The 24,589-nt window shown below is 47.1% G+C and overlaps 1 protein-coding gene and 1 pseudogene across 4 annotated transcripts in view; one reads left to right on the forward strand and one right to left on the reverse strand.

The window, feature by feature from the left end:
- The window catches only part of AGAP1 (ArfGAP with GTPase domain, ankyrin repeat and PH domain 1), a 647,080-nt gene that overhangs the window by 369,805 nt on the left and 252,686 nt on the right, over positions 1-24,589 (forward strand). For all 4 annotated transcript variants that reach the window (XM_015111237.3, NM_001261633.1, XM_077956100.1 and 1 more), the window contains 1 exon segment: positions 23,080-23,184. In XM_015111237.3, the coding sequence (XP_014966723.1) occupies positions 23,080-23,184 (105 nt within the window).
- On the reverse strand, positions 21,574-21,821 carry LOC144333531 (thymosin beta-10 pseudogene; annotated as a pseudogene).

Genomic DNA, 24,589 nt, shown 5'->3' on the forward strand with positions numbered 1-24,589 from the left:
TCCGTTCATCCATGGCTCCGTTCATCCATGGCTCTGTTCATCCATGATTCCGTTCATCCATGGCTCTGTTCTTCCATGACTCCATTCATCCATGGCTCTGTTCATCCATGATTCCATTCATCCATGGCTCCATTCATCCATGACTCCGTTCATCCATGATTCCATTCATCCATGATTCCATTCATCCATGGCTCTGTTCATCCATGATTCCATTCATCCATGGCTCCGTTCATCCATGGCTCCGTTCATCCATGATTCCATTCATCCATGGCTCTGTTCATCCATGATTCCGTTCATCCATGGCTCTGTTCATCCATGACTCCATTCATCCATGGCTCTGTTCATCCATGATTCCGTTCATCCATGGCTCCGTTCATCCATGGCTCTGTTCATCCATGATTCCATTCATCCATGATTCCATTCATCCATGGCTCTGTTCATCCATGGCTCCGTTCATCCATGGCTCCGTTCATCCATGCTTCCGTTCATCCATGATTCCATTCATCCATGATTCCATTCATCCATGATTCCGTTCATCCATGGCTCTGTTCATCCATGGCTCCGTTCATCCATGATTCCATTCATCCATGATTCCGTTCATCCATGGCTCCGTTCATCCATGGCTCCGTTCATCCATGGCTCCGTTCATCCATGGCTCCGTTCATCCATGATTCCGTTCATCCATGATTCCATTCATCCATGGCTCCGTTCATCCATGGCTCCGTTCATCCATGGCTCCGTTCATCCATGGCTCCATTCATCCATGGCTCCATGCACACACAGCCCAGGACCATGACCCTGATTCAATGCACTTTGTTTTCCAGAAGCACAGTTTGTTTTCTAACTTCTAATCCGTTCAGGATGGTATTCAGATGTCTAAGAAATTAAGTTATTTGTAGTAGGGAATCACTGCTAGTAGCAGTGGTAGCGGTCCTTGTCATCATCATCATCAAAGTGGCAGTGGTAGTAATAGCAGTATAAGGAAATATTTGCTCTGCTCATAATGAAATGTGCACATGGAATGTTTCTGTAGATCAGGGCCAGATGAAGGGTGCATTTTCTGTGCCAGTTCTCATCCATAGCAGAGACTGCATGGAGTACTGTGTTGAGAAGGCTTCTGAGGCTCAGGCGTTGCAGATGCCATCTGCCATCACCATTGGGGTAGGGCAGTGGGAGCCCACTTGCAAACTGTCCCAGGTACCTTTTAGCCATTCTTGGTTTAAGTCTTTAAGACTGAAATTGACACATGGCTATTTGTCTGCATAAACCTTTTTCTTTCTTTCATCAGGAAGAAAGTGAGTAATCTTTTTCATTTCTGCAGTAGAACCTCTAGTCCATGTCTGAAGTGCCTTCCCCAACCATATGCACCTCTGAACTTCTGTAACAGATGTCAGGATCCTGAGGGCAGCCCTGGGTGTGTTCTTTATGCCTCTTCGCATCCAGGGTAGTGCTGTCCACTCACCATGCGTGCATCGAGACTGTTTGGGTTGCTTTGGTCTCTGGTGAGATCGCTGTGTGCATGCTATTTCTAATCTCCTCTGCTCTGTGTAGGGCAGGGCATATGTATGTGGTTACCATAATGGGATTTGGAGCCCACAGACAATGTGGCTTCACCTTTCCTCCTCACTGGTTATATTACCTTGCCCAATTATTTAACCTCCGTGAAACTTTTTACCATTCATGATATTTGTTAGAATCAGTAATTCATTCATCCAATACTTTGAACACTTGATATTTGCCAGGTTATGGGCAAGACGGGAATGATCCCTACTGTCCATAAGCCCATGATCCAGCAACTAAGGAGCCAGGCGGCAGTGGCATCCCACGTGGTCTGAACAGCCCTGTCAAATGGAATCACAGTGCCAACCACAATGTAATTTCCATTTTGCAAGGGCAGATACATTAGAAAAAGTAAGAGGAAACAAGTGAATCCAAAGTTTATTTTAGTGTGCTCTGTTTAACCTAGTATATCCAGTGTTTGATCATTTTAGCATATAGTCAACACAAAAAGTTACCTTGTGCCCTGTGGAACCTTCAAAATCTGGTGTGTAGTTCACCTATACAGCACCTCTCACCTGGGATTGGCCTCCCGTCGAGTCCTCAGTTGGCACATGTGGCTGATGGTGGCCCTGTGGGACAGTACAGGTCCAGGGACAGCCTCCTCTTTGAGCGAGGGATGATTTCAGCTGACCAGGAGACAGACGCTGGCTGGGGTTGAGGAGGCAGTGTGAGGTGGGCCTCCTGGGCCCAAGGTCATCGAAGGCCCGGGTCGGGAGAGCACATGGCTAGCTGCAGGTCGCTCGCCAATGCAAGACAGCAGCGTGGGAGGAAGCCCTGGTGTGAGGCAGGACACCTGGCGTGCGGACTGAGGATGTGCCACTTGTGGGACACCAGGTACTGATGTCTGCAGCTGTGGATGAGACCTTCTAGGGGAAGGGTTAACTCGGAAAGAAAGGAACTCTGAGCATTGAAGAGTCGGGTGGATGAAAAGTTGCCAGAAATGGGAAAGAGGAACTAGAGGGAACAAGGGAAGTGTGTCTTTCAGGAACTTTCTGTATTTAAAAGTGTGTGTTGGAGAGAAAGGACAAATCTCCCATGCAGAGGACTTGTAAGTATTTTCCATAGATACAAAGATTGACTTCATAGCTTGCCTGGTGTCCTCGGTTTTGACTCTCTAGATCTGACTTGAATGCGCAAGCAGGCCATTCCCACGTGACTTAATAAACAGTTGCGGTAGCATGTATAATCTTTGCAATGGCAACAATTTAGGGATCGTTCGCTAGAATAAAGCAGGAGCAGCAGGTTCCGATTGTTCCTTTACAGGAATTCCTCCCTGCCATATCCGTGTGCCACTGTGGAGTCCCGTGAACTCTTTGCGTTTTCGCAGAATGCCCCCATCACATGAAGTGGGGGTTCGGCTCACTCTGTGACCGGCCTGGAGGCCTGGGTGTACTTCCTAGGCAGGCAGTTGGATTCTGTTTAATTTTCTTTAGCTATGGGAGAAATGGAGTCCATTTCCAGACCATGGTAAGTGCCCTTTGGTTTTGTTTGCGGTTCTGGCCTCCAGGGCGGTCTGGGTGGGAGGAGGAGATGGGCGACCAGAAGGTGATTGAGCGTTTCTGCTCCATTGCACGGCCCCCGGGGCCCCCGGAGCCCCCGAACGCAGGTCAGCACGGAGGGCCGGCCTGCAGAGGTGTTACCGGCAGCCATTAAGTGCAGATACTGTCGTCCCTGGTGTCGTCCCTGAAAATCTTATGACAGGGAGAGACAGAGTGAAGAGAAAGAAAAACGAGGCAATCAAGATATAATATTAACTAGAAAAATCAGGAGGGGATCTGTCAGTCCTGGTGGGGAAAAAAAAAAAAACATTTTGTTTTTCTTAGTTTCCTTTTCCTTTCTTTTCTTTCCTTCGGATGGAGGAGGTTTGGTTTGGTTTTAGTACCCCAGCATATAGTAGCTTCATTGGCTTTTTTTCTGCCCATATTCAAAATTCCTTTGATTAGCATTTGGTTCTGGTTGAGACTTAATAATGCTAGCCAGACCTAATGTGAACCATACATGTCATCGGCATTACTTATCGTCAGCATGGTTTTTTTTAAAGGGAAGGAAAGAAACACAACAAACTTTTTATTTCTTTCCCTGTCATTGTTCTTGGTCTTGTTATTCAGTGGACGCTGTATTAAATTGGATTCTGTGTCTATCATTATTAAAATGTGAAGTGTGTCGGTCACAAAGCATACATTTCGGGGCAGTTAGCTGAATAATTCTTTTCTTTATTATCCCAAATTACTGCTGAGCTCTGGAGAGGGGAGCAGTTTAGCCAATTATTGCCATTTGAGCTGGATTTGTGGGTGATTAGCTCCTGGCCGAATCCAGTCCCGACCGGCGCTTTGAAGCCTGTGCTGTGTGATTTTCTCAGCAGTGAGGTAGGAATAGACGCGGCTAATGACAGGAAGGTCGCGCGGGTGAACTGACCTGTGTGTGGCACAGGCTTGGGTTTCGCAAATAGGGCATCCACAATAACAAGTGTGTCACTAACCCCGCCGTGCATAATCGGGGCTTTATAGGATTGTTGGAGATGCTGACAGCTCAATTAAAGTGTAACCCTTTGTACCCTGCAACCTGGCAGAACGACAGAAATATTACTCGCCAGAAAGGGGAGGGGGTCTTTGGGGAGCTGGTTAAAGATCCAGAATCAGCCCCTGGCCCGTTTGCCCCTCCCCCAGCTCCCTCCACTGTACAGAAGGAGCCACAGAAAAGCCTCCATCTGTAAAATAATAGGTGCTCTGGAGGAGGGGCAGGGCGGGAAATATTACTATTTTAAAAAGCTCGGTTAAGGGGGGATTCCTGCTGTTCCTATGGAAACACTTTAAACTGGATAGAAAGTTAAAAAGATTTAGTAGTGGCAAAGCTTGTGTCTACTGGTCAGATTTTCTAGTCATCTCCTTTTACCAAAATTTACCTCCCAGCATCGTGGATGTGAATTTGCCAGAAGTTTTCCATTTGTGGAGGACTGGGGAAAACCAGTTAATTGGGATGTGTTTTTGCACCCAACGAATGATTTCTATGTTATCGATTTACTTCTTCCACTTAGCGGCATTTTCTGCAGCTTGAATGAAAGCCGCCTTGATCCATATATGTGTATCTGTGGTCTGGTCATTTTTGCCACCCTTGGTTTTTTCTGTTAAATCCTACGTCCTGCAGTATGTGCGTCACTCATCCAGATTGACTTGATGCTGTTTTAATTAAGCGGCAGCATGTGACGTCCTGTGCGCTTCTTTATTTTTGGTTTTAGGTTTTTGATGGATTGCTTTGATATTTTATTTTATTTTCTGAGACTAGGAGTACCTGTAACTTGGTGTGATTATTCTTGCAGGTTGAGCCGGGTGCCAGCTACTGATGTGGGAATCTGGGAGCCAGAGCCGCCTCAGACAGTCCTGACTCCCCAGAATTCCTAACCCACTGGGGAGACAGTCCGTGTGTGTGATTGGGGTGTGTTGGACTTGAGGTGCCTGATAGATGCTTGGGGAAGTGTGTCCAGTACGCAATGGGAATTGAGACTCCAGCAAGTGGGGAAGAGACAGCCGAAGTCCCCAGTGTGACACCAGGGCCTGTGGGGCGTATTTGGTGAGACTGGTGAGGTCAGCGTTGGACCGCCTCCCATGCCGGTGCCGTCGGTATGGGAGGGGGAAAGGGGAGGACAGCATTTCTCTGTCCTAGAGCAGTGCACGGCCTGTTCATGCACCTGTGTGTGAGTCAGCTCGAACTGCCCTAACAGAAGACGACAGACTTTGGCTTAAACAGCAAACGTTTGTCTCCCAGTTCTGGATGCTGGAAGTCTTAGATCAAGGCATCAGCGGGATTGGCTTCTTCTGAAGCTTCTCTCCTTGGCTTGCAGACAGCCATCTTCTCCCTGTGTCTTCACGTGGTCTTTCTCTGTGAGTGTCTGTGTCCTGATCTTTTCTAATAAGGACAACAGTCATATTGGATTAGGGCCCATCCTAACAGCCTTATTTTAACATGATTTGCTCTGTAAAGGCCCTGACTCCAAATAGAGTCACATTGTGAGTGCTGGGCATTAGGATCTCAATATCTGGATTAGGGAGTGGAGCACAATGCAGCCCATAATAGTCATCGTCTAATGGATGAGCATTGGTGGGGGTGTTTGCTTATGTAGAGCCTGTGACCCTGCAGCTCAGCATGGGAGGCTAAAGGGGTGCTCACGAGGATGGTCGGAGTAAGGGGGAGGATGTAAGAAGGACATTTCGGGGAGAAAGAATTGAATTTCCCAATTTACATTAAAAGTGATGGCCTCTGGTTGGGTCTGCATGGTTTCCTGTCCTGTAGCAGGAATCAGCAGTCTTCTATAAAAGGCTAGAGAGGAGGTACGTTAGGCTCCATGGGTCCTGTGGTTTCTCCTGAACTACCTACCTCTGCCAGTTCAGGGCAGATGCACCCATTCCAACGAATGAACTTGACTCTGTTCCGATAAAACTTTATTTACAGGAAGAGGCAGAAGATCAGATTTGGCCAACATGTGGGAGCTTGCCGGCCCCAGGCCCGTAGGATCCCCAATGCTAATAGTCTGGATGAGGGTGCACAGGCTGTGAGAGTTCCTGTTAGGTGGGAAGGCTCTGGCCACTCGGGATTGTACACCTTATGCTGGTGCTGTAGTGTGTGTGTGTGTGTGTGTGTGTGTGTGTGTGTGTGTATGAGTGCGCGTGCGTGCGCACGCACCAGCCTAATCATGAGTGCAAGTGAGGGAGGGTGACCCCCAAACCAGGCACACGGGGCCATGGATTTTCAGTCTCATTGGTCCGGGCCTATTTCTAGCTAGGTGTTATCTGCAGGGTATAGCTTAGCATAATGAGAAAGCAAAAGCAAGCTGAGTAAGTGTTCATCATGGAAGAGTGGGATGTCGGGAGCCTCAGCAGGGGCATCACCTGGATGGACCATTTTCCGCATGGAGCTGGTGCCATGGGGGAAGAATAGGTCACAGCTTGTATGACCCGTGTGCTTCTCCATTTTCCAGTGATGACATTCCGTCCACCTACCACCCACCCAAATGCATTTCTCTAGTTTTATTGAGGTCAATTTTGTTCCTGTCAGCCACAATTTTAATACGTGTTATAGAGAAAAAAATCTTAATTAGAATAAAATTATTAAACACAAATGTGAAAATTGAGTGATTGGTACTCACACTCTTTGGATCTCAGTTAAAGGTACCAGCTTTTCTCTGAGCCATTTTAGAACTTCATAGAAACCTTTAACAAGAACCTGTTCCAAAGTGTAATGAATGCAAATCATAAAGTACCAAATGAGCGATTAACAGTATTCACTGTAAAATCACAGAAGTACTCAAACATCACTTTTTTTTTTAGAAGTAGAAACAAACATTTTTGAACTTGCATGGATGTTTTTAAGCCAGGAAAAACTTTTTTTTTTAACTTGGTAATTGGGAAACTATTAGTGCTCCTGCAGCAGCAAGAGGATTCATTGGACCTCGCTGCGAAATCACACGGGCACCGTCCTTTACATTCAGTCAAATGCATGTGCGGCCTCCCGGTGTCTGTTAAAGCCGACAAAGAATGCTGCCCACAGAGTGAAGGCAAGTGGTTGCGGACGTGCCTGTTGATAATCTGATCTTGACTTGGAGCCGCCTGCATTGAGACTGTTGCTCCATCACCACGTAGGAGCTTAGCCATGAAATGTTCGCTCTGTGTAACGACGATCCCTGTGCGAGCACAGGCCAGCACCGTTTGGTCTCTGAGACTCAAAACAAAGACTGATATGCCTGGTTAAGACCCCCAGTCTCTAATGCAGTCAATAAATCTTTGTTGGTAAATAATTGCTATCGAGCAGAGTTTTAATATAAATTTATGAGTGGTGTTTTATCACAGCTTGGGGCTGCAGCAAACACTGAGTGATGGATTTCAGATAGCACTTACATTCATTACATTAACTTTGTAAGTTATTTAAAGCTTGTACACTTAACATTGCTTTTGGCTTTCAATGACCTCTTGGGACTAGACAAAGAATACACATGACGAATAAAGAGATTGCAGCCAAACGACAATTCTACTCTTTGCTCCACTGTAGAAAAGGTTCCTTGGGCAGAAAGCAAAATGTACCTGCCTGGAATCCTGATATTTTGGTTGTAGATCATTAAAATGAGTCTTTCTGATATGTCAGTAAATTAGCTGGTAGGAATTAGACCAACATTTGCCATTTCCAAGTAAGATAAGAAGAATAATTTGAGGTGTCACAAAACACTTAAAATTTCTTGCTATACAAACAAGTTAAAATTTGTCTGGTAGATGAAATGGTTCACACGGAAGCAGCAAAGCAGCGGGGTGACAAGTACAAACCCTTGGTTTGTACCTCGAATCTTGCCCCTGTTTCTGCCCCTTACTGCCGTTTGGGTTATCTATTGCTCGGTAATGAACCCGAATTATAGTGGCTTAAAACAGTGCCATTTTGGCCAGGTGTGGTGGTTCACACCTGTAATCCCAGCACTTTGGGAGGCCAAGGCAGGTGGATCACTAGGTCAGGAGATTGAGACCAACCTGGCCAACATGGTGAAACCCCATCTCTACTAAAAAGTACAAAAAAAAAAAAAAGCCAGATGTGGTGGCGGGTGCCTATAATCCCAGCTACTCAGGAGGCTGAGGTAGGAGAAACACTTGAACCCGGAAGGTGGAGGTTGCAGTGAGCCAAGATCGCGCCACTGCGCTCCAGCCTGGGCAACAGAGTGAGACTCCATCTCAAAAATCAAAAATAATTTTTAAAAACAGTGCCACCTTATTGTTTATCATGATTCTGTGGGCCAGGAGTTTGGGCAGGGCATATTGGGGACAGTTTGTCCGTGCTCCACAATATGCTTTCTTAGGGCTACAGCGTCCAAGAGCATTTCTTTACTAATGTATCTGGTTCCTCAGCAAAAGTGGCTCAACTGGCTGGGGGTCATTGGCAGTCATCTGTCTGAGACCCCAGTTCTTCCTCGAGTAGTCTCAGGATGTCTCCTCTTTACTTGGTCTCCCTGGTAGGATAGTCTGACCTCTTAACAGGGGTGCTCAGGCTTCCCAGGGGCATAAAAGCAGGAACTTCCAGGCCTTCTTCAGGCTTTGGCCAGAAGTGGCACAGCATAATTTCCACCACATTCTGTTGGTTCAATTGAGTCAGAGGGCAGAGTGATCACACAGGGTATGAGCACCACAGGGGATGAGGGGACTGGTTTTTGTGTGCCATCTTCAGACACTATCTACTTCACTCTACCCTCCTTCATGCAAAGTACCCACAGCCTGTCCCCAGCTACCCAAAGTCTCAAGCCATTATGGCATCCGGCCCAGGCTTAAAGGTCATGGCCTTGTCATCTACACCAGGTACACATGTGGATGAGTCTCTTTGGATATGGTCCTCCCCATCGGAAGACCAGGGTACCCAGGAGACAAGTTATCTCACACACTGTGCAGGGGTGACTCAGGAACAGGAGAACTGCAACAGATACCCTTATTCTAAAAAGGTGGAGAGGCTGTAATCCCAGCACTTTGGGAGGCTGAGACAGGTGGATCACCTCAGGTTGGGAGTTCAAGACAAGCCTAGCCAACATGGTGAAACCCTGTCTCTACTAAAAATACAAAATTAGCCGGGCGTGATAGCACATGCCTGTAATCCCAGCTACTTCGGAGGCTGAGGCAGGAGAATCACTTGAACCCAGGAAGCAGAGGTTGTGGTGAGCCGAGGTCGCACCATTGCCCTCTAGCCTGGGCAACAAGAGCGAAACTCCATCTCAAAACAAAACAAAAAAAGGTGGAGAGGGACAAGAGACATGGAGCAGTCACTGGCCCATAACAATTCTGAAATCCAGCCAGCACATGATGCTGATTCACCCTGCTCTGGGCATAAGAACGGTATATTCTCCCCAGGAGGCATCCTCCTTGGCCCTGGGCTCTGCCTCTGCCTTTCCCATAAGAATTGACCCGTGTTTGCTACTACACAGCTTTCTCAGCCTGCTTCCTGCTGTACTTAAAGTTGAGGGCCCAGAGACCACTTTTCTTTCTAAACTTTCTCTGTGCATTTTAATCCAAGGTGGTATAATTCCTTTAAAAATCTTGTGGGTATCCTTTGTGTTGAATCATAATCTGTTCCATTAAACAAAAACTAATGCACAGATTTCTCTCTGTAATCCATGGATCTCTAATCAGAAGGGTCTGTGAGGCATTGCCTTCAAATCTTTGAGTTCTCATGGAAAGGGTCTGACTGCCACACTGTTGAAGAGGTCCTCATTCTGTGATCACAGCTACTGGTATCCCCAGAATTTGATCTTAGTTCCGATGCCGGTTGTTACTCAAGGGTTTTCTGCTGTCAGGAGAAGCTGGGAATGAGAAACTGTTTTGTGATCAGTCCAGCAAGGTTTTCAGTTGAAATATTTGTTCTAATTGTGCTGGAAAATTCCCTGGACCTCCTCTTTCTCCTCCCGTGTTTAACAGAGCCAGGAGCACTTCCAGTATCCGGCATGGCAATCTGGTAGCCAGGTGTGCAGGCTCACGAGGCACTCTTGCTATGCTACCCATCCCCCTCATGGGTGGGGGGGCAGGTTTGCTAATTGCCCTGCTGGTGCACGGTCTGCCAGCCCCATTTCCATCCTCAGGTAGGATTTTCCTCACTGTCCTCACAACTTCCACTCGTGCTGCTTACGTCTCTGCCAGCCTCAGCCAACTGCCTAGTTCCAAAGCCACTGCCCTGTGTTTTTGATTTTTGTTACAGCAGTACAGGAGGCTAATTCTGTTTTTCTTACCTGTTGCTGCATAAGGATCCACCCTGAAACTTCAGGATTTAAGAAAATGATCATTTGACTATTTGTTATAACACTGTGGCTGAGGCCTGTGGACAGAGCCCAGCAGGACTGATTTGTCTGTCAGAGCTCCCCAAGGCAGGTGCTGCCAGGCTTTCTCGAGAATTAAACCCAAAGGAGATAGTGTTATTCCCATGGATGCTGTTAGCTAAAGTGAGTCTTGGGCAGCCCAGGGTCAGTGTGGGAGGATTTATTTATACTGGAGCACCAGTGCCACGAAGTGTGGTTCAGTGGGAGCTGTCTTTGGAGAACAGATACCACGCTGGCTGTGCACGTGGGGCAAGTTACATTACCAGTCTGTTTCAGTGTCCTTATCCGTGAAATGAGGATCGTCGTGGATGTCAATTGTGAATGCAGTTGATGAAATACACAGTTGTGAATGCTGAGGGATTGGTGTTCATACTCTTTGGACCCCTGTTAAAGGTGTCATATCAATTCCTGTCCATGAAATGAGGATAATCAATGACCATCCGGTTGTCATGCACTTGCAGTGGGTTAACAGTTGCAAGGCACTTAGAGCAGCAGCATCTGGTTCAGAGTGAGCCCAATATTGTATAGAAATAAAAAAAACTTTTTTTAATAAATGCCGAAGCCACATAGGAGTCAAAGAAGGCATTTTAATTGATGTCTTCACTGTGACAGCTGGACAGCAAGAAAGAATCTTAAGCAGAGGTGGTTTTCACATGTACAAAAGTGGCATCTGAAAGATGGACAAAGTATGCATGGTGACATGCCACCATGCCGTTTGGCCCTGGGTTATGCGGAATCAAAAAGACTTAGGATCACAGGGGCCATTGGCACTCACTGACGGGAACTGTCTGCCTGAGCGTCTCCGGCAGAGCCTTCGGCCTCTGTCATCTCCTGACCAGTAGGATCGTGGCTTCATCTCCTCTAAAAGTTTCAAATGAACTATTTTTAGAGTTTTCCATTTTCTTGGTCCTTAGAGTAGGGAAGTGTGAAAGTTCGGACTGACGGAAGCTTAGGGGAGGCTGTCTGCGCGCTCAGCCCAGACCAGTGGAGGCCACCTTGGTACCACTTCCTCCCTAAGGAAGGCGACAGGCTCCCTGTCTTCCCCAGTTGTTTTCCATTTAGCTGCTACCCGTGGGGGACGCTGAGTGTATTCAGAGGGGCGTCCCACGGTCGAACTGGAACTGGCTTTGGGAAGAGTGTGGACTAAGAAGGGGCTTGGCTTGTGTTGCCACATGTGAGAAGACATCTCACTGGGGCTTTTGTGGCGGCTCCACGGTCCCTGGAAGTCCCCGCTAGCTCAGTGCAGCTCTAGCGTTAGGTACCAGCCGCGCCCTGGGAGGGCAGAGGACCCTGGCTCTTTCCGAGGGAGACCGTCCAGGCAGCTCTCACTGTTGAGACCTGTGGACCCCTGTCCCCAGGGTGCTCATGCAGAGACTGAGGGGCCCCAGGTGGGGAGCATGCAAAACATTTTTGTAGCAGATTCAGGGCTGAATGGTTTAACTTCTGGGGCCTAGCTAGGCTGAAATTCTGTGATTCCCACTTGGTACAAACACTCTTCAAAAATCAATGTTCAGAATTAATTTAAGCCAAGAAAGAAAAAGCATGTTTTTAATCCACAAAATCTAGTTCCCGAGTCTGCTCATTTGTAGTCCAATTGAACCTCTGATTACGAATGCTCATCTTGCCTCCTGCTTCTGAAGCCCCAGCCAACGTCTTCACTCATCAGAGAGCTGTCTAATCGTGCTTTTGAGAAAAGGCCTTTTAGAATTATGTAAGGAGAGACAATAGAGAGTTTTGTAGTTTATCCTATTGTTTTGGCAAACTTTTTTTTTTTTTTTTTTTTTTTTTTTTTAAGGTTTACATGTGTAAGTGCAGACATGGACTCTCTGATGTCAACGATCTGTGGGCGTTAAAACCACAGCTGGGCTTTCCTGGGATTGGGGCCCTTCAAAGAAGTTGAAGCCTGTGTAGTAAGTTGGAGGCCTAAGCTGCCCGGCTGTGGGAAGGCCAGTGCAGCTGTCCGGTCCATGTGGAAGGACCTTGATGTCAATCCAGAACCACATTTTTGTTTTGTTTTTGAGACGAGGTCTTATTCTTCACCCAGGCTGGAGTGCAGTGGCACAGTCACGGCTCACTGCAGCCTCGACCTCCTGAGCTCAGGCAGTTCTGTACCTCAGCTTCCCGAGTAGCTGGGACTACAGGTGCACACCACCACACCCGGCTCATTTGTGTATTTTTTGTAGAGACGGGCTTTCAAGGGTTTCAATTTGTTGCCCAGGCTGGTCTGAAACTCCTGGACTCATGCAGTCCCCTTGCCTCCGCCTCCCAAAGTGCTGGGGTCACAGGCGTGAGCCATCATGCCCAGCCCGGAACCACATTCTGTTTTTTGTTTTGTTTTGGTTTGGTTTTGTTTTTGAGACGGAGTCTTGCTCTGTTGCCCAGCTGGAATGCGGTAGCATGATCTCAGCTCACTGCAACCTCTGCTTCCCGGGTTCAAGTGATTCCCCTACCTCAGCCTCCTGCCCAGCTAATTTTTTGCATTTTAGTAGAGATGGGGGTTTCACTATGTTGGCCAGGATGTTCTCGATCTCCTGACCTCGTGATCTGCCCGCCACGGCCTCCCAAAGTGCTGAGATTACAGGTGTGAGCCACCGCGCCTGGCCCAGAACCACATTCTTGAGCTGAGCTCCCGAGGTTACCTGGTGATGTAGAAAGAAGGTGGCTTAACTGGGGGCGCTGCAGTAGCTTCTCAGACATGGCTGCCCTCATGCCTCCTTGGGGCCAGGGCTGTGGTTATAGTTGCTGTCCATCACTCTAGATGCTTTCGCCTAGGCAGAGCAACCGAAGTGCACTTTGCAGGGAGCTAAGAGGCTCGGATGCTAACATCTGACGGGTTTGGGTGGGACAGGGGTGCACTCAAGATGCTGTGGCAGGCCTCACTTGGATCAGCTGCTCCTATCCCCAGGGGTCAGGACAGGACTCTGTCATGTTTCTGGCCTTGCCTTCATCTACTCTGGAAATTTCAAGAGAACCTGGACATGTGAATATGAAAGAGAAGGCATTCATGTATAGAACTCATTACAAAGACAGCATCACTCCTAGAACCAAGATACTCTGTGTGTGCGTGCGTGTGTGTGTGCGCGCATGCGCGCATGTTCGTGGATCAAGGCAGACACGGGCTGAGTTTAAAAACTGGTACTAAAATACCCACTTATTAGAGAAATTGTCACTCTCATGGCCCCACATTTCCATTACATAAGCAGTAACCTCTTGTGAAGTGGAAGCAAACTAGAAACAGCTCTCCCAAACGTGGGCGAAAAGAGAAACTAGAACTGGTTGAAGACTGAGTTTTGGGGGAAGAACCCTGGAGGCCAGGGGCAGTATTCCTGGGGTCCTGGGATGGAGAGAGCCCTGTCACCCCCTTTCCCCCATCTGCCCTTGCTGCAAGGAGGAGGTCAGCCTTGTTTTATAAATGGGGTCACTTTTCAACCTTGCTGGTCCATGGCCCCATCCTGTTTCTGTATCTGCCAACTAGAGAGCAACTCCCATCATTTGTTTTCACCTGTTAGAATTCCTGGGACTAATAACAATTGTAATAGAATTGATGGTATTTTAAATGCTTGGGATGAACAAGCACTTTGGGTTCCTGGGATCTTAATATAAAAGCCCACCGAGGTGCAAGTCTCACCATCGTGCTGTCTGCTGAGAGATCTGATTCCCAGGGGACCAGCCCTCCCCACTCGATGTTTGCCAGGGCTGAGACTTCAGCACAGGTCTGTGATGCCCACAAGGCTGTGCTTCTCAGGGCCAGGTCGATTTTGAGTCACGTGCTTCCTGTGTGTTAGAACGCTTGTGCTTTGAAGGCTACGGTTGGACACATGATTCCCAGCATGTTTCCTGAGGTTCCACCTGCAGCCCGGGCCTGTGGTTGAGTAGAGCTTCTCTCCCCAGCTTTCCTGGGAGTGTGTGCTCTCCTGTTTCCCATCTGCATTTGCTTATGGGGCGCCATGAAACCAACGCATGGAGCCACTTGGAGACTTTCGTGTTAGTTGTGCACAGATATCTACACTTCTCATTGCCAAACAGTGCGTGCACTGATTTTGATGGCTGATTATCTAGACCAATCAGACAAAAACATCTTCCAAAATACATTGTAATTGCACTAGGGACTAACAAATGTTTATTAAACTGGTGAATGTCTTTTTATTTCATTTTAAAACCTCGATGCATTGTTTGTTTATATTTAACATGGATTCATTGAATGAGAATTAAGTTTGACCGTATAATGGAACAAATGCTAATTTCCTCAAAAAGTAGTTGTTCTATGTCAGACCCATGACCAAGGTCTCCTCGCTGTAATTAGATGACTCGTTTCCAGGGGAAGGGGCTCACCTGCAGATAATTTTCTCATCTCCAATACAGGTGTGCGTTGCTTTCTCTTTATTTACTTCATTATTCTCTAGCTTCCTCATTTGAAAGTGCAGATATTCTTATCTCTTGTTTTCCTAAGGTGAACATGATGCTTTTTACTATCAATTTATGTACTTTTAGAAATATTTAAAATAATTTATTCTTAAAGGAGAATGAACTAGTCAGCCTATTAAATGATTACATCATGATCTTAAAGATTCTCAGGAAAATTTTGCTGACCCTTAGATAATAATTCTTCCTAATGGGATTCTGATTCTGTGTTGGCTAAGCAGATTATAACCCGGCCCTTGTGTGCTAAACCTTAAGTGTGACCATGTTCACCCCCTAGGCTTCTTCCTGTATCTCTTGGCTCCTCCCCAGCCACCCTCCATCTCCCAGACTTCCTCCTTGAACATGGAACCTCAACGGCTGGCCTGGCCGCCTTGCCTACCTGGGTCACCAGCCCCTCCAGTGCCGTGTGGCTGATACCAAAGTCTTCTTTTCCCTCCTGGTCACCAGCTCCTGTACTCTCTGGCTCAGTGAATGACCCCACTGGGCCACAACAACTAAAGCCTGACTTTGTCTGTGCTGGCCCCACCCCACCCCACCCAGCGCCTTGTCCCGATTTTACCTCCAGCGTGTTTCTCGCACCCGCGTTCTCCTTGCCTGCCTCACCTTCTCCTCCCTTGCCCCCAGAAGTATCCCTGATCATCACTGCCATTCTAGACCAGTCTTTCCCACATTTGAGTGGTGTGGAACTTTTGTTTTGGTTTGGTTTGGTTTTGGTTTTGGTTTTAAGACAGAGTTTCGCTCTTGTTGCCCATTCTGGAGTGCAATGGTGCAATCTTGGCTCACTGCAACCTCCACCTCCCGGGTTCAAGCAATTCTTCTGCCTCAGCCTCCCAAGTAGCTGGGATTACAGGCATGCACCACCGTGCCCGGCTAATTTTTGTATTTTTAGTAGAGATGGGGTTTCACTATGTTGGTCAGGCTGGTCTCGAACTCCTGACCTCGTGATCCACCTACCTCGGCCTCCCAAATTGCTGGAATTACAGGCGTGAGCTGCCGTGCCCAGCCAGAGCCTTTTAAAAGAACAAAAATCTCATGAATCCTTCAACATTTATTTAATTGTTTTGATAACAAGTATACAGTTAGGTACAAGCAGAAAACTAAGATTCAGCTCCTTGTCTTTATAGCTTTTGAATAAATATAAAAGTTATATTTATTAAAAATTTAATAGCATTAATTTATTGTGCATTTAATAATAAGGATGATGATGTTTTGCTGAAACAAAATGACGGCCTTCCGTGCCAGGGGTTAGGGATGACGGTTGCAGTGCAGGCTCCTTTGGTTCAGCTGCCTCGTGACTGTATCACGTGGTGACCCCAGCCTCTTTCTTTCTTGCTTTCATACTGAGAAATCGTTTTGTGTGCAGCATGCGGTGCCTTCCCCGGGGGTTGACTTGTTCTCGGAGTGAGTGATTTACATGTTGCGTCTCCCTCAGTGCTCTCCCCCTTAGCGCAGCTCGTGACCCAGGAAGTCAGAGATGCCAACTCGGGTGGTGGAATCCAGTGGTGGTTTTGGATCACTTTTTAGATAGTGATTAAAATACACTCAAAATTTTAAAAATTCTCTTGGAGAAATTATGGTTCCAGAGAAAATGACAGGTTTCCAACGTGTCTCAAATTTGCTCAGACCGTCTGGGGATCTTGTTACATTCGGAGTGATTCCTCCCCTCTCGAGTAGACCCAACCGCTGCTCCAAAGTGGGCCACACTTTGAGCCGGAAAACGCTTCCATCTTGCCAACTCCTCACCAGGGGAATCTTTCTGAATGCTAATCAGATAACCCCTTCCTTCCTCCACCCTAGTCACCTGTGGCAGGGCCCAGACTTTCAGGCACCTCCAGGGCCAGGCAGGAAGTGGGGCTGAGGGTAGCCCGCTGGTTTGAGAGAAGGGCCCACGGTGCCCGCGGAAACCCGAGAGTGTGGCCTCTGCACGCTGCTGGACTCTGCACGCTGCTGCCCCTCAGGCCACGCTCCCCATGCCGCATGGAGAGTATGGGTGCTGTGACTGCTGGATCCTTAGATCCATGGGAGGCCAGGGGGGCTCCATCCAACCCCAGTGACTCTTGGCCAAAAGTCAAAAACACCGTGCGCATGTGCAGCTGGCCTGCAGCAGGTTCGGTGTAGCCTGTGTTCAGTGCAAAAATGTGAACCTGTGGCCAGTATTTTAAAATAAGAAGCCATCACACACAAGTCCAATGTTTCTACTTCTCTTCGATAATCAGGATATCTGGACACATGGGGCCCTCCAGCCCTGCAGGGTCGCTGTGTCGCACAACCCCAGGGGCCTGGTGGTGGCGGCATGTGGCCCTGTCACGTTCTGGGCTAAAGTAAGCCTCCTTGCCAAGCAGGTCTGACCTCCAGTTTCCAGCAGCCCTGGGCACCCCGTTCCTGGAATTTGCTAGTCGGGTTAAGATTTCTTGTCCTCTGGCTGCCCTTAACATTTTTTCCTTCATTTCAACTTTGATGAATCTGACAATTATGTGTCTTGGAGTTGCTCTTCTCGAGGAGTATCTTTGTGGCGTTCACTGTATTTCCTGAATTTGGATGTTGGCCTGCCCTACTAGGTTGGGGAAGTTCTCCTGGATGATATCCTGCAGAGTGTTTTCCAACTTGGTTCCATTTCCCCATCACTTTCAGGCACACCAATCAGACGTAGATTTGGTCTTTTCACATAATCCCATACTTCTTGGAGGTTTTGTTCATTTCTGGAAACCATCATTCTCAGCAAACTATCACAAGAACAGAAAACCAAATACTGCATGTTCTCACTCATAGGTGGGAATTGAACAATGAGATCACTGGGACACAGGAAGGGGAGCATCACACACCGGGTCCTACTGTGGGGAGCGGGTAGTGGGGAGGGATAGCATTAGGAGACATACCTAATGTAAATGACGAATTAATGGGTACAGCACACCAACGTGGCACATGTATACATATGTAACAAACGTGCACGTTGTGCACTTGTACCCTAGAATTTAAAGTATAATTAAAAAAAAAATAAAAAAAAATTTCTTGTCCTGTTCTCTTTTCCTTGAAGACACTCAGAGTGGAGGCCTTCTCAGGCTGCTCCTGGATTTAGCAAACAGAAACTGCTTCCTCTAGAGCCATGTGCACTCTCAGTTAGGGGAAATATTTGCTCATCTGCTCTCACTCCGAGCTCATGTTTTGTTTCAGTGGGAATTTGGGAGTGAAGCGGAGCCCCTGTCTGCTTATGTTCCTTGACTGAATCAGAATGTCTTGGGAATTGGGGATACCCTCTGTAAACTGTGGGGTGCAGCGGGAAGATAAAATGCGAGTTGTCATAAAGTCTCACTTCTCTCCCTACAAGGGACTCAGGTGACAGAGGTGCCTGCCAGAGGGATCCTGAGCAGCCGCCTCTTGGTGTTTGTGCTTTGGAAGGGGGAGCTGAAGTTCAAAACCAGAAGTGCTAGGCTGGGCAGTAGCTGGAACACCCAGAGGTTCTGTGTGGGGAGCAGGTCACCGCCCATCAGTAGAACGGGAGACTTTGGCAGCCCAGCAGCCCAGTGTCCTGGCAGGAGGGCTGGCCCTGCCACGTTCCGTTAGCTAACAAGACACTTCCCCTGTGTAACTCAGAGTCCTGGCTTTCAGGGAGCCATGGCTTCCATAACTTTGCTGCCCCTGACCTGTTCCTTTGGGGAGCAGGGGAGTCAGGGGACACGACTGCACAGCCAGGCTGAGCGTGGGGTAGTGCTCCAGCCCCTGAAAGAAAAGCGCACCTGCCCCAGCCCAGCTGGACCACAGCCATGACGTGACAACCGGGGCAGCCGAGTGGCTCTTCGTCTCCACAGCAATTCTTGGGGGCGTCATATAATAAACCAACTGGGGCCGAGGCTGGAAGGCAGAAATATGACTCCTAAGAGGCCAGGGTATTCCATAGTCCTGCTGACTTACGCAGCATTTGAATAGTGCCTGTAATCCAAGATTATCCTCCCTGGCAAGACGTAGAGTTTAAGTTAAGTTTATTTATTTAATAAGCTCTTAAGTTTATTAAGAGTTTTCCTAGGATCAGAAGAAAGTCAGCCTAGGCCAGGTGCAGTGGCTCACTCCCTGTCATCCAGCACTTTCTGAAGACCTAAGCGAGGCACAGTGGCTCACTTTGCTGTTACCCCAGCACCTTTGGGAAGCCAAGGTGGGAGGATTGCTTGAGCCCAGGAGTTTGAGACCAGCCTGGGCAAGATGGTGAGACCCTGTCTCTACAAAAAGTAAAATAAAAAATTAGACAGACATGGTGGCATGTATGTGTAGCCCTAGCTACTCAGAGGAGACTGGGGCAGGAGGATTGCTTGAGCCAGAAAGTTCAAGGTTGCAGTGAGCTGTAATTGCATCAGGGTACTGCACTCCAACCTGGGCAACACAGCGAGACCTTATCTTTACAAAAAACAAAAATAAAAAAATTAGCCGAACAGGATGGCACACGCCTGTAATCCCAAGCTACTCAGGAGGAAGGAGGGAGGATCACTTGAGCCCAAGAGTTCAAGGCCACAAGAAGCTATGATGGCATCACTGCACTCCAGCCTTTTTTTTTTTTTTATTTAAAAAAAGTTTTACTTCAGCCTAGTTTAGTTCTTCAGAAAGCTATGAAATCATGTCTTCACATGCCTCCCGATTAGACTGTTTCCCCTTTTTTCCTTAACAAATAAGTCCTCGTAGCCTTCACTGCAGTAGGACAATTTTGAGGATATGATTTGCTCACGAAAGCACCCCCCACACGCCAGCCAGAAGAGTGGTGCAAGTCCATCCGCATGGAGCCCCAGGGGTGTGCGCCGTGGCCAGCATTTGTCTGAGTGGGAATGGACGAAGCTTTTTGAATGAAGCCGGGAGCATCTGTAATCTTCTGGTGACACCAGAGACCTGTCATTGTTTGAATTCCATCTGAAATGAATGACAGAAAAATGGGAGCCCACTGGAGAACTTGACTGAGGGCCGGGCGCAGTGGCTCACGCCTGTAATCCCAGCACTTTGGGAGGCTGAGGCAGGTGGATCACCTGAGGTCAAGAGTTCGAGATCAGCCTGGCTAACATGGTGAAACCCTGTTTCTACTAAAAATACAAAATAAAAAAATTTAGCCGGGCATGGTGGCACGTGCCTGTAATCCCAGCTATTCAGGAGACTGAGGCAGGAGAATCACTTGAACCTGGGAGGTGGAGGTTGCAGTGAGCTGAGATCGCGCCACTGCACTCCAGCCTGGACAACAGAGGGAGACTTTGTCTCAAAAAAAAAAAAGGACCTTGAGCGAGGCTTTGTTATGCTAAGTTTTAAAATCCTCGGGAATCCCACTGGAGAGGGGTCTCTCATGAGTTGAAGCAATTGCTTATTTATTACTGCGTCAGTAGTGGTGACTGCCCCTCTCCTCTAATTCCTGCATGCGAGGAAGCTCTTACTGTCTTGGTTTGCAGCTTAGTAGCATTTTCCTATGGACTTGGTTCGTTCAGTTGATGGGTCTCAGTTCCGTATTTGGTTTATAGTGATTTAGATTCCAAGAAATCAAGGTATGCCACATTTTGCCACGTTTCCATGAATAAGAACTTGCAAAGAAATCATCTTCCAAAGTCGTTTCAAACTCAAATGTTTTCCCTTAAGCAACGATGTCTAGTGGTGGTTGGAGCCCCAAGCTGGCCCATACTTCATTATGTTTGCGAAACTTGGTTACGATTTAGTAAATAAAAAACAGTATTGTCGCAGTACTGGTAATTAATTGGAAATTGAACTCAATTATATCCCATAATAGTAGTTAATTCATTCTCATGTTGTGATTCTTGAAAGATAGCAGAGTTTAGGAAGTCAGTGGAGGCTGGGAAAAGTTCCGAAGGCGATTCGTAGGGCATCTCGGCTTTCTCAAAGTGTCTTCTTATATTTCAAAACTCAAAACTTTCCTTCTGCCTCAGTCCAGGTGAATTCGCTAGCCTGAGTCTTACGCTTTCTCAGTCCTATTAACGTTACATAAGTTTATAAAAGGATAGCGGAAAAGGAAGTAAAGAGATTCTCTTATTTTTCTTGGTTAACATGGAGCAGAGTAAGATGAGAAGGGAGGAAGACAGAGGCAGAGACTCCCGACGTGAACGCTGTCATTGAAAGGGACTGAGCTGGACAGGCATGGAGCCCAGGCTGAGAAGGAGAGAACCCCAGCTCAAGGCGCTGGGCCTGCCCAGGCTCCGTGTTGGCCATCGGCTTCCTTAACAAAGGGAAACCTGTAAAGATAGAGCAAGGCTTGCTGGGAATTGGTGTTAAAACAAGAAGAAATTCTCAGCAACCGTTTAAGAAAACTGGATTAAACATGGCTTCAAAAATGTGTTGGTTTCAGATTCTGAGTGGTTTTCAAGGAGGCCTAATATGATTTCATTAAAAGTGAATTAGAGTCACTTACATGGGATTCATCTGTTAAATATTGTTACTGAAACTTGCCAGTGGAATTTTGGTTTTAATAAAAAATCTGAAATGAAGGAAACTGTAAAAAAAATTCTTCTTTACAAATCTAAGGTGAGAATACAGTTAATGCAGTTTGGGTTTTTCTGGGGTTTTTGTGGGGTTTGTTTTGTTTTGTTTTTTGGTGTTTCTTTGGCCACCAGGTGTGTTTTATTTTCATTATTCATAGAAATAATCTTCTATAATGTCCCGGGGCCAACCGGAGAATTTGGCAGTCCGATTGGGGGTGGTTCCTTCAGAGACCCACAGGCCGGTGGCATTGGCGCGGGGTGCCCAGGTTCACAGTGCGGCTTGTGGCTCGTGTCCGTCTTGCAGGTGGCTCTTCCTCCACACCACGACTGGGGCCTCAGGGATGATGAGGGCAGGAAATCCTCCAGGCGCTTAGGAAATTTTACTCCGCTTCTGCCCAGTGGTCTCTTTGGTCGGCAGGGTGTTCTCCTGCGTCTCTGTTTTCTTCGGCTTGGCCCCATCAAAGCTGGCGATTCCCCCCATGTCTGGTTTGTCTGCCATTTTCTTAAAACAATCGGTGCCATCCTGCTTCGAACCCAATGGTTTGTGTGTGTGTGTTTGTTTGTTTGTTTTTTGGCGGAGTCTCCTGCTAGAGCCCAGGCTGGAGTGCAGTGGCGGGATCTCAGCTCACTGCAACCCCTGCCTCCTGGGTTCAAGCAATTCTCCTGCCTCAGCCTCCCCGAGTAGCTGGGATTATAGGTGCCCACCACTGCGCCCAGCTAATTTTTGTATTTTTAGTAGAGACAGGGTTTCACCAGTATTGGCCATGGTTGGCCAGGCTGGTCTCAAACTCCTGACCTCAGGTGATCTGCCCGCCTCAGCCTCCCAAAGTGCTGGAATTACAGGCGTGAGCCACTGTGCCTAGCCCAGTTAATGCAGTTTTTTTTGTTTGTTTGTTTGTTTGTTTGTTTTGTTTTGTTTTGTTTTTTGAGACGGAGTCTCGCTCTGTCGCCCAGGCTGGAGGGCAGTGGCGCGGTCTCGGCTCACTGCAAGCTCCGCCTCCCAGGTTTACACCATTCTCCTGCCTCAGCCTCCCGAGTAGCTGGGACTACAGGTGCCCGCCACCTTGCTCAGCTAGTTTTTCGTATTTTTCAGTAGAGACGGGGTTTCACCGTGTTAGCCAGGATGGTCTCGATCTCCTGACCTCATGATCTGCCCATCTCGGCCTCCCAAAGTGCTGGGATTACAGATTTGAGCCACCGCGCCTGGCCAATGCAGTTTTTTAAGTTTGTTCTTTCTTTTTCTCTCTGTCTCTCCTCTCCCCTCTCTCTTTCACAAGGTCTCACTTTGTCACTCAGGCTGGAGTATGGTGGTACAATCATAGCTCACTGCCACCTCAACCTCCTGGGCTCAAGGGATCCTCCCACCTCAGCCCCCCAAGTAACTGGGATTACAGAAGCACACCACCATGCCCAGCTAATTTTATTTATTTATTTATTTATTTATTATTTGTTTAGAGATGGGGGTGTTCGCGTCTTGCCCAGGCTGGTCTCAAACTCCTGGGCTCAAATGATTCCTACAGTGTGCCCAGCCTGAGGTTTCTTTCTTTAAAACATTACACCTTTAGGTGTTCCCTGTGTGTTTAGCAGTTAATTATCCGAAAGATCTAAGTGTAGCACGCCTGCATGTGTTTGGGTCGTGTTTGTTGAACTAACGGCACATCTTATCAGCATTCGCCAGTGTCCCAGAGTGAAGTTCTGCACACACACACACACACACACACACACACACGTGTTTTGAATGTATGTGTTGCCTATGTACCTGGTTTTTCTTTTTTTTTTTATTTACGTCAGACTTTCTATTTGGCTCTTTTTCCCTTGCAGGGCATGCTGTTGAAGCGAAGTGGCAAATCGCTGAATAAAGAGTGGAAAAAGAAATATGTCACCCTGTGTGACAATGGCGTGCTGACCTATCACCCCAGTTTACATGTGAGTATGGCCCCCTCGGAGCAATTAACAGCTGCAGACCTCAACTAAACACCGTGGGGAAGGGGGACCTACCAGCAGCCCAGCCTCTTGTCTCTGTTTGAAGTGAAAGTTCGTATTTGGTCTCCTGCTCAACTGCGAGATAAATAACACTGTCCCTCACACTCCACTAGACCATATGTCTTTCTCTCTCTTCCCCTCCCTGCTAGTCAATCTGTGGCTTTCCAATTCTACAAAGAATTACAATAAAAGGCACAGATGAAGTAAAATTTTAGATGAGAGTAAAAAGACAGGGGCAAGAAGAAAAGAGAAAGGAGAGAAGAGTGATGTAGCTGAAAATCGAGAACGTAGGAAACAATCACAATTGAATCCAGGATTTAGCTTTGAAAAGCTGTGAACAAAAATCAGAAGTTAAATGCAATTCATGACTCAGCTTTTACTGTCAGATAACACATTCCAGTTCATTAGGCAGAAGAAGCTTTTCTCTTCGTGTTATATGTAAGTTGGTGTTATATATAAGTTTGTTATACGGGTGGTGTGTAAGATAGATTTATAAACAAAATTAACTTTATTCTTGGGGAAGAAATGCAGACATTCTGCCCATTGATAAGATACAAAAAATGCAGACATTCTACCCTTGATAAAATTTAAAGTTGGGGTGTTAATTCTAGTTTCATAGCAATACATTCCATAACTGTTACTTAATGTAGAGCAATGTGTAGATTAGAATATATGGTGGAAGTCAGTCCTTCTATTCCATTGTCCCTCAGTATCTATGGGGGATGGATTCTGAGATCCGTCTTGGATACCAAAATCCATGATGCTCGAGTCCCTTATATAAAATGGCATAGTATCTGCGTATAACCTGAGCGCATCCTCCTCTGTGCTTTTAAGTCATCTCTAGATTACTTATAATATGTAATAGAATGTAAATTGTCTGTAAATAGTTGCTATACTGTTGTTTTTTATTTGTATAATTTTTCACTGTTGTATTAGTTATTTTTCACTTTTTTTTCTTTGATTTTTTTTCTTTTTTTTTGAGAGGAGTCTCACTGTGTCTCACAGGCTGGAGTGCAGTGGTGCGATCCTGGCTCACTGCAACCTCTCTCTCCTGGGTTCAAGCGATTCTCCTGTCTCGGCCTCCCGAATAGCTGGAATTACAGGTGCCTGCCACCATGCCCAGCTAAATTTTTTTGTACTTTTAGTAGAGGCATGGTTTCACCACGTTGGCCAGGCTGGTCTCGAACTCCTGACCTCAAGAAATCTACCTGTGTTGGCCTCCCAAAATGCTGGGATTACAGGTATAAGCCACCATGCTGCCTTCTTTTGAATATTTTTAATCCACGATTGATTGACTCTGCACATTCAGAATCCACAGATACAAAGGACAACTTTCTATCACTGTCAG

Source organism: Macaca mulatta, chromosome 12 (assembly GCF_049350105.2).
Source record: "Macaca mulatta isolate MMU2019108-1 chromosome 12, T2T-MMU8v2.0, whole genome shotgun sequence".
NCBI classification, from domain to species: domain Eukaryota; kingdom Metazoa; phylum Chordata; class Mammalia; order Primates; family Cercopithecidae; genus Macaca; species Macaca mulatta.